The sequence below is a fragment of the Petromyzon marinus genome, unplaced genomic scaffold (assembly GCF_048934315.1).
Source record: "Petromyzon marinus isolate PM22_M1 ecotype Great Lakes invasive population unplaced genomic scaffold, UKy_Petmar_22M1.pri1.0 PM_Scaffold_89, whole genome shotgun sequence".
Classification (NCBI taxonomy): Eukaryota; Metazoa; Chordata; class Hyperoartia; order Petromyzontiformes; family Petromyzontidae; genus Petromyzon; species Petromyzon marinus.
Window position 1 is genome coordinate 149,313 of NW_027423698.1, and position 17,269 is coordinate 166,581.

Here is a 17,269-nt window from a genome sequence, read left to right on the forward strand (position 1 = left end):
CACCGTGTCTCTCTCACCGTGTCTCTCTCTCACCGTGTCTCTCTCTCTCACCGTGTCTCTCTCTCACCGTGTCTCTCTCTCACCGTGTCTCTCTCTCACCGTGTCTCTCTCACCGTGTCTCTCCCCCGCGTCTCTCTCACTGTGTCTCTCTCACCGTGTCTCTCTCTCTCACCGTGTCTCTCTCACCGTGTCTCTCTCACCGTGTCTCTCTCACCGTGTCTCTCTCTCTCACCGTGTCTCTCTCACCGTGTCTCTCTCACAGCGTCTCTCTCACCGTGTGTCTCTCTCACCGTGTCTCTCTCACCGTGTCTCTCTCTGTCTCTCTCACCATGTGTCTGTCTCCGTGTCTCTCTCACCGTGTCTCTCTCCCCGTGTCTCTCTCTCACCGTCTCTCTCTCACCGTGTCTCTCTCTCTCACCGTGTCTCTCTCACCGTGTCTCTGTCTCTGTGTCTCTCTCACCGTGTCTCTCTCACCGTGTCTCTCTCTCACCGTGTCTCTCTCTCACCGTGTCTCTCTCTCACCGTGTCTCTCTCCCCGTGTCTCTGTCTCTGTGTCTCTCTCACCGTGTCTCTCTCTCTCACCGTGTCTCTCTCACCGTGTCTCTCTCCCCGTGTCTCTCTCTCCCCGTGTCTCCCCGTGTCTCTCTCTCCCCGTGTCTCCCCGTGTCTCTCTTTCTCCGTGTCTCCCCGTGTCTCCCCGTGTCTCTCTGTCTCTCTCTCCCCGTGTCTCTCTCCCCGTGTCTCCCCGTGTCTCTCCTCTGTCCGCGTGTCTCCCCGTGCCTCTCCTCTCTCCCCGTGTCTCTACTGTCTCCCCGTGTCTCTCTCCACGTGTCTCCCCGTGTCTCTCTCTCTCCCTCCCCGTGTCTCACCCCCCCCCCCCGTGTCTCTACTCTCTCCCCGTGTCTCTCTCCACGTGTCTCCTCGTGTCTCTCTCTCTGTCTCCCCGTCTCTCTCTCTCCCTCCCCGTGTCTCACCCTCCCGTGTCTCTCTTTCTCCGTGTCTCTCTCTCTCTCCCTGTGTCTCTCTCTCCCTGTGTCTCACCCCCCGTGTCTCTGTCTCTCTCTCCCCGTGTCTCCCCATGTCTCTCTCTCCCCGTGTCTCACCCCCCCCCGTGTCTCTCTCTCTCCCCGTGTCTCCCCGTGTCTCTCTCTCTCTCTCCCCGTGTCTCCCTGTGTCTCTCCGTCTCTCCCCATGTCTCACCCCCCCATCTCTCTCTCTCTCCCCGTGTCTCTCTCTCTCCCCGTGTCTCACCCCCCGTGTCTCTCTCTCTCTCCCCGTGTCTCTCTCTCTCCCCGTGTCTCACCCCCCGTGTCTCTCTCTCTCTCCCCGTGTCTCTCTCTCTCCCCGTGTCTCACCCCCCCGTGTCTCTCTCTCTCTCTCTCTCCACGTGTCTCTCTCTCTCCCCGTGTCTCTGTCTCTCTCTCCCCGTGTCTCTCTCTCTCCCCGTGTCTCTCTCTGACCCCGTGTCTCTCTCTCTCCTCGTGTCTCTCTCCCCGTGTCTCCCCGTGTCTCTCTCTCTCTCTCCCCGTGTCTCCCTGTGTCTCTCCGTCTCTCCCCGTGTCTCACCCCCCGTGTCTCTCTCTCTCTCCCCGTGTCTCTCTCTCTCCCCGTGTCTCACCCCCCGTGTCTCTCTCTCTCTCCCCGTGTCTCTCTCTCTCCCCGTGTCTCACCCCCCCGTGTCTCTCTCTCTCTCTCTCTCCACGTGTCTCTCTCTCTCCCCGTGTCTCTGTCTCTCTCTCCCCGTGTCTCTCTCTCTCTCTCTCCCCGTGTCTCTCTCTCTCCCCGTGTCTCACCCCCCGTGTCTCTCTCTCTCTCCCCGTGTCTCTCTCTCTCCCCGTGTCTCACCCCCCCGTGTCTCTCTCTCTCTCTCTCTCCACGTGTCTCTCTCTCTCCCCGTGTCTCTGTCTCTCTCTCCCCGTGTCTCTCTCTCTCTCTCTCCCCGTGTCTCTCTCTCTCCCCGTGTCTCATCCCCCCGTGTCTCTCTCTCTCTCCGTGTCTCTCTCTCTCCCCGTGTCTCTCCATCTCTCCCCGTGTCTTACCCCCCCGTGTCTCTCTCTCCCCGTGTCTCTCTCACCCCCCCCGTGTCTCTCTCTCTCCCCGTGTCTCACCCCCCCGTGTCTCTCTCTCTCTCTCTCTCTCCACGTGTCTCTCTCTCTCCCCGTGTCTCTGTCTCTCTCTCCCCATGTCTCTCTCTCTCCCCGTGTCTCTCCATCTCCTCCCGTGTCTCTCTCTCTCTCTCTCCCCGTGTCTCTCTCTCTCCCCGTGTCTCACCCCCCCGTCTCTCTCTGTCTCTCTCTCCCCGTGTCTCACCCCCCCCGTGTCTCTCTCTCTCCCCGTGTCTCTCTCTCTCCATGTGTCTCTCTCTCTCCCCGTGTCTCACCCCCCCAGTGTCTCTCTCTCCCCGTGTCTCTCTCTCTCTCTCCCCGTGTCTCTCTCTCTCCCCGTGTCTCTCTCTCCCCCCGTGTCTCTCTCTCCCCGTCTCTCTCTCCCCGTGTCTCTCTCTCCCCGTGTCTCTCTCTCTCCCCGTGTCTCATCCCCCCGTGTCTCTCTCTCTCTCTCCCCGTGTCTCTCTCTCCCCGTGTCTCTCTCTCTCCCCGTGTCTCATCCCCCCGTGTCTCTCTCTCTCTCCCCGTGTCTCTCTCTCTCCCCGTGTCTCACCCCCCCGTGTCTCTCCCCGTGTCTCACCCCCCCGTGTCTCTCCCCGTGTCTCACCCCCCCGTGTCTCTCTCTCTCCCCGTGTCTCTCTCTCTCTCTCCCCGTGTCTCTCTCTCTCTCCCCGTGTCTCTCTCTCTCTCTCCCCGTGTCTCTCTCTCTCTCTCTCCCCGTGTCTCTCTCTCTCTCTCCCCATGTCTCTCTCTCTCTCTCCCCGTGTCTCTCTCTCCCTGTGTCTCACCCCCCCCCCCCCCCCCCCGTCTCTCTCCCCGTGTCTCTCTCTCTCCCCCTCTCTCCCCGTGTCTCTCTCCCTCTCTCCCCGTGTCTCACCCCCCCGTGTCTCTCTCTCTCCCCGTGTCTCACCCCCCCGTGTCTCTCTCTCTCCCCGTGTCTCACCCCCCCGTGTCTCTCTCTCTCCCCGTGTCTCTCTCTCCCCGTGTCTCACCACCCCGTGTCTCTCTCTCTCCCCGTGTCTCTCCATCTCTCCCCGTGTCTCTCTCTCTCCCCGTGTCTCTCTCTCCCCGTGTCTCACCACCCCGTGTCTCTCTCTCTCCCCGTGTCTCTCCATCTCTCCCCGTGTCTCTCTCTCTCCCCGTGTCTCACCCCCCCCCGTGTCTCTCTCTCTCTCTCCCCGTGTCTCTCTCTCTCCCCGTGTCTCTCTCTCTCCCCGTGTCTCACCCCCCCCCCCGTGTCTCTCTCTCTCTCTCCCCGTGTCTCTCTCTCTCCCCGTGTCTCTCTCTCTCTCCCCGTGTCTCACCCCCCCGTGTCTCTCTCTCTCCCCGTGTCTCACCCCCCCGTGTCTCTCCCCGTGTCTCACCCCCCCGTGTCTCTCCCCGTGTCTCACCCCCCCGTGTCTCTCTCTCTCTCTCCCCGCGTCTCTCTCTCCCCGTGTCTCTCTCTCTCCCCGTGTCTCTCTCTCCCCGTGTCTCACCCCCCCGTGTCTCTCTCTCTCTCTCCCCGTGTCTCTCTCTCTCCCCGTGTCTCTCTCTCTCCCCGTGTCTCACCCCCCCCCGTTTCTCTCTCTCTCTCCGTGTCTCTCTCTCTCCCCGTGTCTCTCTCTCTCCCTCTCTCCCCGTGTCTCACCCCCCCGTGTCTCTCTCTCTCCCCGTGTCTCACCCCCCCCCCCCCTTGCCCGCGTCCCCAGACGATGTCGCAGGTGATGCAGAGCGGCTACACACGTGTGCCTCTGTACGAGGGTGAGCCGGCCAACGTGGTGGACCTTCTGTGTGTCCGAGACCTCGCGATGGTTGAGCCGGCCGACTGCACGTCGCTCCGGACCATAGCACGCTTCTACAGCCGCCCGCTGCACTTTGTGTTCAACGACACGCAGCTGCACGCCGTCATGGACGAGTTCCGCAGGGGTGAGGGGTGGCGGTGGTGGTGGTGGAGGAGGTGGTGATGGTGGGGGAGATGGAGGTGGTGGTGGTGGTGGTGGGGGAGGTGGTGGTGGGGGAGGTGGTGGTGGTGGTGGGGGAGGTGGTGGTGGTGGTGGGGGAGGTGGTGGAGGTGGTGGTGGTGGAGGTGATGGTGGTGGTGGAGGTGGTGGTGGTGGTGATGGTGGTGGTGATGGTGGTGGTGGAGGTGGTGGTGGTGGTGGTGATGGTGGTGATGGTGGTGGTGGGGGAGGTGGAGGTGGTGGAGGTGGTGGTGGGGGAGGTGGTGGTGGTGGTGGGGGAGGTGGTGGTGGTGGTGGGGGAGGTGGTGGAGGTGGTGGTGGTGGAGGTGATGGTGGTGGTGGAGGTGGTGGTGGTGGTGATGGTGGTGGTGATGGTGGTGGTGGAGGTGGTGGTGGTGGTGGTGATGGTGGTGATGGTGGTGGTGGGGGAGGTGGAGGTGGTGGAGGTGGTGGTGGTGGTGGTGGTGGGGGAGGTGGTGGTGGTGGTGGTGGAGGTGGTGGGTGAGGTGGTGGTGGTGATGGTGGTGGTGGGGGAGGTGAGGAGAGGGGGGGAGATGGGAGAAACTTTTAGAGACGCACACAGAGATGCACACAGAGATATACACACAGAGACACACAGAGATACACACAGACTTGCACAGACACACAGAGATACACACAGAGATACACACAGACACACACAGAGATACACACAGACGCACAAAGAAAGATACACACAGACACACACAGAGATACACACAGAGATACACAGACACACACAGACACACACAGACACACAGAGATACACACAGACACACAGAGATACACACAGACACACAAAGAGAGATACACACAGACACACAGAGATACACACAGAGAGACACAGAGATACACACAGACACACACAGAGATACACACAGAGACACACACAGAGATATGCACAGACACACACAGAGAGACACAGAGATACACACAGAGAGACACAGAGATACACACAGACACACACAGAGATACACACAGACACACACAGAGATACACACAGAGATACACACAGAGAGACACAGAGATACACACAGACACACAGAGATACACACAGAGACACACACAGAGATATGCACAGACACACACAGAGAGACACAGAGATACACACAGAGAGACACAGAGATACACACAGACACGCACACAGAGATACACACAGACACACACAGAGATACACACAGAGATACACACAGAGAGACACAGAGATACACACAGACACACACAGAGATACACACAGACACACAGAGATACACACAGACACACACAGAGACACACAGAGACACACACAGACACACACAGAGACACACAGAAACACACACAGAGACACACACAGAGATACACACAGATATACACAGAGATACACACAGAGATACACACAGAGATACACAGAGACACACACAGAGATACACACAGACACACACAGAGATACACACAGACACACACAGAGATACACACAGAGATACACACAGACACACACAGAGACACACACAGAGATACACACAGACACACAGAGATACACACAGACACACACACAGAGATACACACAGACACACACAGAGATACACACAGAGATACACACAGACACACAGAGATACACACAGAGATACACACAGACACACACAGAGATACACACAGACACACACAGAGATACACACAGACACACACACAGAGATACACACACACACAGAGACACACACAGAGATACACACAGACACACACACAGAGATACACACACACAGAGATACACACAGACACACAGAGATACACACAGACACACACACAGATACACACAGACACACACAGAGATACACACAGACACACACAGAGATACACACAGACACACACAGAGATACACACAGACACACACACAGAGATACACACACACAGAGACACACACAGAGATACACACAGACACACACACAGAGATACACACACACAGAGATACACACAGACACACAGAGATACACACAGACACACACACAGATACACACAGACACACACAGAGATACACACAGACACACACAGAGATACACACAGACACACACAGAGATACACACAGACACACACAGAGATACACACAGACACACACAGAGATACACACAGACACACACAGAGATACACACAGACACACACAGAGATACACACAGACACACACAGAGATACACACAGACACACACAGAGATACACACAGACACACACAGAGATACACAGACACACACACAGAGATACACACAGACACACACAGAGATACACACAGACACACACAGAGATACACACAGAGATACACACAGACAAACACAGACACACAAAGATATACACAGACATACACAGACATACACAGACACACACAGAGATACACACAGACAAACACAGATACGCAGAGAAATACATACACAGGCACACAGAGAAATACACACAGACACACACAGACACACAGACACACACAGAGATACACAGAGACCCATAGACTCATCACCACACAGAGACCCATAGACTCACCACCACCACATAGAGACCCATAGACTCACCACCACCACACAGAGACCCATAGACTCATCACCACACAGAGACCCGTAGACTCATCACCACCACCACCACACAGAGACACATAGACTCATCACCACATAGAGACCCATAGACTCATCACCACATAGAGACCCATAGACTCATCACCACCACACAGAGACCCATAGACTCATCACCACCACACAGAGACCCATAGACTCATCACCATCACACAGAGACCCATAGACTCACCACCACCACACAGAGACCCATAGATTCACTACACAGAGACCCATAGACTCACCACCACCACACAGAGACCCATAGACTCATCACCACACAGAGACCCATAGACTCACCACCACCACATAGAGACCCATATACTGACCACCACACAGAGACCCATAGACTCATCACCACCACACAGAGACCCATAGACTCATCACCACCACACAGAGACCCATAGACTCACCACCACCACACAGAGACCCACAGACTCACCACCACCACACAGAGACCCATAGACTCACCACCACACAGAGACCCATAGACTCATCACCACACAGAGACCCACAGACTCACCACCACACAGAGACCCATAGACTCATCACCACCACACAGAGACTCATAGACTCACCACCACCACACAGAGACCCATAGACTCATCACCACCACACAGAGACCCATAGACTCATCACCACCACACAGAGACCCATAGATTCACTACCACCACACAGAGACCCACAGACTCACCACCACCACACAGAGACCCATAGACTCATCACCCCACACAGAGACCCATAGACTCATCACCCCACACAGAGACCCATAGACTCATCACCACCACACAGAGACCCATAGACTCACCACCACCACCACACAGAGACCCATAGACTCATCACCACCACACGGAGACCCATAGACTCATCACCACCACACAGAGACCCATAGACTCACCACACATAGATTCATCATCACTACATAGAGACCCATAGACTCACCACCACCACACAGAGACCCATAGACTCATCACCACTACACAGAGACCTCTGTGTGTGTCTCTGTGTCTATTTGCGTGTATCTGTGTGTGTCTCTGTGTGTGAGTGTCTCTGTGTGTGTCCTATGATACCATCAGTAGGCCTGGGCTCTGGGTTGTTCTTCGTACCTTTGGAGTACCTAACCCTCTGCTCACAATCATTAAGAACCTTCATTATGGTGAGCGGGCCCGGGTAAAACTACGTGGCCGGGAGTCAGAGCCATTCCCTGTTAACCTTGGGGTGTGACCGGGATGTCCTCTGGCTCCCACATTATTTAACATCTATTTTGACCACGTAGTTCGTGAAGCCTTCATTAGCTGTACCGGGGGAATCTCCATTTGGTACAGATATAATGGGAGGCTGATCGATGCCCAGGTGCGGTCAAGGGATGGCTCCCTATTGCTCAACCACGTTATGTATACCGATGATTTGGTAATAGCTGCTCATTCAGAGGAGGAGTTGGAGATGCTGCTGCTGAGACTGGAGCGTGCCACTAAGAGATGGGGCCTTACCATCAGCCCCGCCAAAACTAAGCACCTGCCTGGGTATTTTGTACCATCGGACACTCCACCCCCACAACTCCCAATCGGTGATGGGGCAGTTGTGGAGAGAGTGTAGAGTTTCCCATACCTGGGCAGTGTGCTTATGACCGGCTCCAATTTAACAGCAGAGGTCTCACTCCGAATCAGTCGAGCGGCAATATCTTTTCATCGGTTGCGTAACGCTGTGTGGAAGCTACCTGGTCTGTCGCTCCGCACTAAGCTTCAGGTCTTCTCGGCCACGGTCATTCCCTTCCTTCTCTACGCTTGCGAAACGTGGACCCCTTTAATGGAACATCTTCGCCGGTTAGAAACATTTAGGCTGGCCTGCCTACGATCAATCCTGGGTTTAACCAGACTGGATTGTGTGAGGAGCTCACAAATCCTTGAAAGATCTGGGCAAGGTCCCATCGGTGAGCTCCTCCGGCGGGCAAGGCTGCGATGGCTGGGTCATGTAGCCCGCATGCCCAGCCACCGCATGCCGAAACAGCTTTTGTTTGGCCGGATTGAGGGGGCTATGCGGGCGCGGCACGGGCTAGAGAAGAGATGGAGTGATGTGGTACAGGAGGATGTGGAGCTGAGTGGACTTGCCGATGACTGGTACCAGCGGTGTCAAGATCGGCCTCTGTGGAGGAGGCTCGTGAAGGACGCTACTGGGCAGTTGGAGGCAGTCGCCCTCCAACAACAACGGAGGGCGGAGGAGCGACGCTCAAAACAACGAGCGGAGCGCCGGGTGGCTAAAGCACAGCAGATTGGCAGAGTAGGGGGCACAGGTGGTGCATCAGCCAGTCATCTCAGTCAGTCGACCCGTGGCACCTGGGTCTGCCCCGTGACCTCCTGCCAGCGGGCGTTCGACACTTCACGTGGCCTCAGGGTGCACATAGCCTGGCACAAGCGTCGTGGTGACGTCACCGCCACTTAGTGGCGAATGGCGGTTGTTGTTGTTGTGTGTGAGTGTCTCTGTGTGTGTCTCTGTGTGTGTGTGTCTCTGTGTGTGTCTCTGTGTGTGTGAGTGTCTCTGTGTGTGTGTCTCTGTGTGTGCCTCTATGTGTCTCTGTGTCTCTGTGTCTGTGTCTCTGTGTCACTGTGTCACTGTGTCTCTGTGTGTCTGCAGGCCGCTCACAGATGGCGATTGTGCAGCGCGTGAACAGCGAGGGAGAGGGAGACCCCTTCTATGAGGCCATGGGGGTGGTCACTCTGGAGGACGTGGTGGAGGATATCATCCGCTCGGAGCTGTTGGGAGACACGGATCTCCTGGGTGAGTGGTGGTGAGGAGTGGTGGTGAGGAGGGGGTGAGCAGTTGGTGAGGAGTGGTGAGGAGGGGGTGGTGAGGGAGTGTACTGTGGGTAGATAGTGGTGATTGCTGCTTACCCACCCACTCATCCACCCACTCACCCACCCACCTACTCACCCACCCACTCACCCACTCACCCACCCACTCACCCACCCACCCACCCACTCACTCACTCACCCACCCACCCACCCACTCACTCACCCACCCACCCACTCACCCACCCACCCACTCACCCACTCACCCACCCACCCACTCACCCACTCACCCACCCACTCACCCACTCACTCACCCACCCACCCACTCACCCACCCACTCACCCACTCACCCACCCACCCACCCACTCACCCACCCACCCACTCACCCACTCACCCACCCACTCACCCACCCACCCACCCACTCACTCACCCACTCACTCACCCACTCACCTACTCACCCACTCACCCACCCACCCACCCACTCACCCACTCACCCACCCACTCACCCACTCACCCACCCACCCACCCACTCACCCACTCACCCACCCACTCACCCACCCACTCACCCACTCACCCACCCACTCACCCATTCACCCACCCACTCACCCACCCACTCACCCACTCACCCACCCACCCACCCACTCACCCACCCACTCACCCACCTGAGTACCACTTTACCTCCCCACGCGTGTGTGTGCTGTGAGCAGACAGCCGTGCTCGGAAGAAAGTCTTCCATCACGAGTGGCAGCAGCAGCTATCGGCGTTTCGCTCATCTGAACCAGCTCCCCGCGTCTGCATCTCCCCGCAGCTGCTGCTTAAAGCTCACGGATTCCTCTCCACCGGTGAGCCAGAGGTGTGACACTCCCACAGGGTTCAGTGTTAATCAGTGAGACTCCCACAGGGTTCAGTGTTAATCAGTGACACTCCCACAGGGTTCAGTGTTAATCAGTGAGACTCCCACAGGGTTCAGTGTTAATCACTGAGACTCCCACAGGGTTCAGTGTTAATCAGTGAGACTCCCACAGGGTTCAGTGTTGATCAGTGAGACTCCCACAGGGTTCAGTGTTAATCAGTGAGACTCCCACAGGGTTCAGTGTTAATCAGTGAGACTCCCACAGGGTTCAGTGTTGATGAGTGAGACTCCCACAGGGTTCAGTGTTAATCAGTGAGACTCCCACAGGGTTCAGTGTTAATTAGTGAGACTCCCACAGGGTTCAGTGTTAATCAGTGAGACTCCCACAGGGTTCAGTGTTAATCAGTGACACTCCCACAGGGTTCAGTGTTAATCAGTGAGACTCCCACAGGGTTCAGTGTTAATCACTGAGACTCCCACAGGGTTCAGTGTTAATCAGTGACACTCCCACAGGGTTCAGTGTTAATCAGTGAGACTCCCACAGGGTTCAGTGTTAATCACTGAGACTCCCACAGGGTTCAGTGTTAATCAGTGAGACTCCCACAGGGTTCAGTGTTAATCAGTGAGACTCCCACAGGGTTCAGTGTTAATCAGTGAGACTCCCACAGGGTTCAGTGTTAATCAGTGAGACTCCCACAGGGTTCAGTGTTAATCAGTGACACTCCCACAGGGTTCAGTGTTAATCAGTGAGACTCCCACAGGGTTCAGTGTTAATCAGTGAGACTCCCACAAGGTTCAGTGTTAATCAGTGAGACGCCCACAGGGTTCAGTGTTAATCAGTGAGACTCCCACAGGGTTCAGTGTTAATCAGTGAGACTCCCATAGGGTTCAGTGTTAATCAGTGAGACTCCCACAGGGTTCAGTGTTAATGAGTGAGACTCACACAGGGTTCATTGTTAATCAGTGAGACTCCCACAGGGTTCAGTGTTAATCATTGAGACTTACACAGGGTTCAGTGTTAATCAGTGAGACTCCCACAGGGTTCAGTGTTAATCAGTGAGACTCCCATAGGGTTCAGTGAGACTCCCACAGGGTTCAGTGTTAATCAGTGAGACTCCCACAGGGTTCAGTGTTGATCAGTGAGACTCCCACAGGGTTCAGTGTTAATCAGTGAGACTTCCCACAGGGTTCAGTGTTAATCAGTGAGACTCCCACAGGGTTCAGTGTTGATCAGTGACACTCCCACAGGGTTCAGTGTTAATCAGTGAGACTCCCACAGGGTTCAGTGTTAATCACTGAGACTCCCACAGGGTTCAGTGTTAATCAGTGAGACTCCCACAGGGTTCAGTGTTAATCAGTGAGACTCCCACAGGGTTCAGTGTTAATCAGTGAGACTCCCACAGGGTTCAGTGTTAATCAGTGAGACTCCCACAGGGTTCAGTGTTAACCAGTGACACTCCCACAGGGTTCAGTGTTAACCAGTGACACTCCCACAGGGTTCAGTGTTAATCAGTGAGACTCCCACAGGGTTCAGTGTTAGTCAGTGAAACTCCCACAGGGTTCAGTGTTAATCAGTGAGACTCCCACAGGGTTCAGTGTTAATCAGTGAGACTCCCACAGGGTTCAGTGTTGATCAGTGAGACTCCCACAGGGTTCAGTGTTGATCAGTGAGACTTCCCACAGGGTTCAGTGTTAATCAGTGAGACTTCCCACAGGGTTCAGTGTTAATCAGTGAGACTCCCACAGGGTTCAGTGTTAATCAGTGAGACTCCCACAGGGTTCAGTGTTAATTAGTGAGACTCCCACAGGGTTCAGTGTTAATCACTGAGACTCCCACAGGGTTCAGTGTTAATCAGTGAGACTCCCACAGGGTTCAGTGTTAATCAGTGAGACTCCCACAGGGTTCAGTGTTAATCAGTGAGACTCCCACAGGGTTCAGTGTTAATCAGTGAGGCTCCCACAGGGTTCAGTGTTAATCAGTGAGACTCCCACAGGGTTCAGTGTTGATCAGTGAGACTCCCACAGGGTTCAGTGTTAATCAGTGAGACTTCCCACAGGGTTCAGTGTTAATCAGTGAGACTCCCACAGGGTTCAGTGTTAATCAGTGAGACTCCCACAGGGTTCAGTGTTAATCAGTGAGACTTCCCACAGGGTTCAGTGTTAATCAGTGAGACTCCCACAGGGTTCAGTGTTAATCAGTGAGACTCACACAGGGTTCAGTGTTAATCACTGAGACTCCCATAGGGTTCAGTGTTAATCAGTGAGACTCCCACAGGGTTCAGTGTTAATCAGTGAGACTTCCCACAGGGTTCAGTGTTAATCAGTGAGACTCCCACAGGGTTCAGTGTTAATTAGTGAGACTCCCACAGGGTTCAGTGTTAATCACTGAGACTCCCACAGGGTTCAGTGTTAATCAGTGAGACTCCCACAGGGTTCAGTGTTAATCAGTGAGACTCCCACAGGGTTCAGTGTTAATCAGTGAGGCTCCCACAGGGTTCAGTGTTAATCAGTGAGACTCCCACAGGGTTCAGTGTTAATCAGTGAGACTCCCACAGGGTTCAGTGTTAATCACTGAGACTCCCACAGGGTTCAGTGTTAATCAGTGAGACTCCCACAGGGTTCAGTGTTAATCACTGAGACTCCCACAGGGTTCAGTGTTAATCAGTGAGACTCCCACAGGGTTCAGTGTTAATCACTGAGACTCCCACAGGGTTCAGTGTTAATCAGTGAGACTCCCACAGGGTTCAGTGTTAATCAGTGAGACTCCCACAGGGTTCAGTGTTGATGAGTGAGACTCCCATAGGGTTCAGTGTTAATCAGTGAGACTCCCACAGGGTTCAGTGTTAATCAGTGAGACTCCCACAGGGTTCAGTGTTAATCAGTGAGACTCCCACAGGGTTCAGTGTTAATTAGTGAGACTCCCACAGGGTTCAGTGTTAATCAGTGAGACTCCCACAGGGTTCAGTGTTAATCAGTGACACTCCCACAGGGTTCAGTGTTAATCAGTGAGGCTCCCACAGGGTTCAGTGTTAATCACTGAGACTCCCACAGGGTTCAGTGTTAATCAGTGAGACTCCCACAGGGTTCAGTGTTAATCACTGAGACTCCCACAGGGTTCAGTGTTAATCAGTGAGACTCCCACAGGGTTCAGTGTTAATCAGTGAGACTCCCACAGGGTTCAGTGTTAATCACTGAGACTCCCACAGGGTTCAGTGTTAATCAGTGAGACTCCCACAGGGTTCAGTGTTAATCAGTGAGACTCCCACAGGGTTCAGTGTTAATCAGTGAGACTTACACAGGGTTCAGTGTTAATCAATGAGACTCCCACAGGGTTCAGTGTTAATCAGTGAGACTTACACAGGGTTCAGTGTTAATCAATGAGACTCACACAGGGTACAGTGTTAATCAGTGAGACTCCCATAGGGTTTAGTGTTAATCAGTGAGACTCCCACAGGGTTCAGTGTTAATCACTGAGACTCCCATAGGGTTCAGTGTTAATCAGTGAGACTCCCACAGGGTTAAGTGTTAATCACTGAGACTCCCACAGGGTTCAGTGTTAATCAGTGAGACTCCCACAGGGTTCAGTGTTAATCACTGAGACTCCCACAGGGTTCAGTGTTAATCAGTGAGACTCCCACAGGGTTCAGTGTTAATCACTGAGACTCCCACAGGGTTCAGTGTTAATCAGTGAGACTCCCACAGGGTTCAGTGTTAATCAGTGAGACTCCCACAGGGTTCAGTGTTAATCACTGAGACTCCCACAGGGTTCAGTGTTAATCAGTGAGACTCCCACAGGGTTCAGTGTTAATCAGTGAGACTCCCACAGGGTTCAGTGTTAATCAGTGAGACTTACACAGGGTTCAGTGTTAATCAATGAGACTCCCACAGGGTTCAGTGTTAATCAGTGAGACTTACACAGGGTTCAGTGTTAATCAATGAGACTCACACAGGGTACAGTGTTAATCAGTGAGACTCCCATAGGGTTTAGTGTTAATCAGTGAGACTCCCACAGGGTTCAGTGTTAATCACTGAGACTCCCACAGGGTTCAGTGTTAATCAGTGAGACTCCCACAGGGTTCAGTGTTAATCAGTGAGACTCCCACAGGGTTCAGTGTTAATCACTAAGACTCCCACAGGGTTCAGTGTTAATCAGTGAGACTCCCACAGGGTTCAGTGTTAATCAGTGAGACTCCCATAGGGTTCAGTGTTAATCAGTGAGACTCCCACAGGGTTCAGTGTTAATCAGTGACACTCCCACAGGGTACAGTGTTAATCAGTGAGACTCCCACAGGGTTCAGTGTTAATCAGTAAGACTCCCATAGGGTTCAGTGTTAATCACTGAGACTCCCACAGGGTTCAGTGTTAATCAGTGAGACTCCCACAGGGTTCAGTGTTAATCAGTGAGACTCCCACAGGGTTCAGTGTTAATCAGTGACACTCCCACAGGGTACAGTGTTAATCAGTGAGACTCCCACAGGGTTCAGTGTTAATCACTGAGACTCCCACAGGGTTCAGTGTTAATCACTGAGACTCCCACAGGGTTCAGTGTTAATCAGTGACACTCCCACAGGGTTCAGTGTTAATCAGTGAGACTCCCACAGGGTTCAGTGTTAATCAGTAAGACTCCCATAGGGTTCAGTGTTAATCACTGAGACTCCCACAGGGTTCAGTGTTAATCAGTGAGACTCCCACAGGGTTCAGTGTTAATCAGTGAGACTCCCACAGGGTTCAGTGTTAATCAGTGAGACTCCCACAGGGTTCAGTGTTAATCACTGAGACTCCCACAGGGTTCAGTGTTAATCACTGAGACTCCCACAGGGTTCAGTGTTAATCAGTGATACTCCCTCAGGGTTCAGTGTTAATCAGTGAGACTCCCACAGGGTTCAGTGTTAATCAGTGAGACTCCCACAGGGTTCAGTGTTAATCAGTGAGACTCCCACAGGGTTCAGTGTTAATCACTGAGACTTACACAGACTGAGGCTCCCACAGGGTTCAGTGTTAATCACTGAGACTTCCACAGGGTTCAGTGTTAATCAGTGACACTCCCACAGGGTTCAGTGTTAATCAGTGAGACTCCCACAGGGTTCAGTGTTAATCAGTGAGACTCCCACAGGGTTCAGTGTTAATCAGTGAGACTCCCACAGGGTTCAGTGTTAATCAGTGACACTCCCACAGGGTACAGTGTTAATCAGTGAGACTCCCACAGGGTTCAGTGTTAATCACTGAGACTCCCACAGGGTTCAGTGTTAATCACTGAGACTCCCACAGGGTTCAGTGTTAATCAGTGACACTCCCACAGGGTTCAGTGTTAATCAGTGAGACTCCCACAGGGTTCAGTGTTAATCAGTGAGACTCCCATAGGGTTCAGTGTTAATCACTGAGACTCCCACAGGGTTCAGTGTTAATCAGTGAGACTCCCACAGGGTTCAGTGTTAATCAGTGAGACTCCCATAGAGTTCAGTGTTAATCAGTGAGACCCCCACAGGGTTCAGTGTTAATCAGTGAGACTCCCACAGGGTTCAGTGTTAATCAGTGAGACTCCCACAGGGTTCGGTGTTAATCAGTGAGACTCCCACAGGGTTCAGTGTTAATCAGTGAGACTCCCATAGGGTTCAGTGTTAATCAGTGAGACTCCCACAGGGTTCAGTGTTAATCAGTGAGACTCACACAGGGTTCATTGTTAATCAGTGAGACTCCCACAGGGTTCAGTGTTAATAATTGAGACTTACACAGGGTTCAGTGTTAATCAGTGAGACTCCCACAGGGTTCAGTGTTAATCAGTGAGACTCCCACAGGGTTCAGTGTTAATCAGTGATACTTACACAGGGTTCAGTGTTAATCAGTGACACTCCCACAGGGTTCAGTGTTAATCACTGAGACTCCCACAGGGTTCAGTGTTAATCAGTGAGACTTCCCACAGGGTTCAGTGTTAATCAGTGAGACTCCCACAGGGTTCAGTGTTAACCAGTGACACTCCCACAGGGTTCAGTGTTAACCAGTGACACTCCCACAGGGTTCAGTGTTAATCAGTGAGACTCCCACAGGGTTCAGTGTTAGTCAGTGAGACTCCCACAGGGTTCAGTGTTAATCAGTGAGACTCCCACAGGGTTCAGTGTTAATCAGTGAGACTCCCACAGGGTTCAGTGTTGATCAGTGAGACTCCCACAGGGTTCAGTGTTAATCAGTGAGACTTCCCACAGGGTTCAGTGTTAATCAGTGAGACTCCCACAGGGTTCAGTGTTGATCAGTGAGACTCCCACAGGGTTCAGTGTTAATCAGTGAGACTCCCACAGGGTTCAGTGTTAATTAGTGAGACTCCCACAGGGTTCAGTGTTAATCACTGAGACTCCCACAGGGTTCAGTGTTAATCAGTGAGACTCCCACAGGGTTCAGTGTTAATCAGTGAGACTCCCACAGGGTTCAGTGTTAATCAGTGAGGCTCCCACAGGGTTCAGTGTTAATCAGTGAGACTCCCACAGGGTTCAGTGTTGATCAGTGAGACTCCCACAGGGTTCAGTGTTAATCAGTGAGACTTCCCACAGGGTTCAGTGTTAATCAGTGAGACTCCCACAGGGTTCAGTGTTAATCAGTGAGACTCCCACAGGGTTCAGTGTTAATCAGTGAGACTTCCCACAGGGTTCAGTGTTAATCAGTGAGACTCCCACAGGGTTCAGTGTTAATCAGTGAGACTCACACAGGGTTCAGTGTTAATCACTGAGACTCCCATAGGGTTCAGTGTTAATCAGTGAGACTCCCACAGGGTTCAGTGTTAATCAGTGAGACTTCCCACAGGGTTCAGTGTTAATCAGTGAGACTCCCACAGGGTTCAGTGTTAATTAGTGAGACTCCCACAGGGTTCAGTGTTAATCACTGAGACTCCCACAGGGTTCAGTGTTAATCAGTGAGACTCCCACAGGGTTCAGTGTTAATCAGTGAGACTCCCACAGGGTTCAGTGTTAATCAGTGAGGCTCCCACAGGGTTCAGTGTTAATCAGTGAGA

At 53.3% G+C, this 17,269-nt stretch overlaps 1 protein-coding gene across 1 annotated transcript in view; it reads left to right on the forward strand.

The window, feature by feature from the left end:
• Window positions 1–17,269, forward strand: part of LOC142923915 (metal transporter CNNM2-like) — a 39,440-nt gene that overhangs the window by 690 nt on the left and 21,481 nt on the right. The window contains exons 2-4 of the mRNA XM_076064917.1: window positions 3,797–4,013; window positions 9,262–9,405; window positions 10,124–10,258. Of these exons, the coding sequence (XP_075921032.1) occupies window positions 3,797–4,013; window positions 9,262–9,405; window positions 10,124–10,258 (496 nt within the window). The remainder of the gene's footprint in view (window positions 1–3,796; window positions 4,014–9,261; window positions 9,406–10,123; window positions 10,259–17,269) is intronic.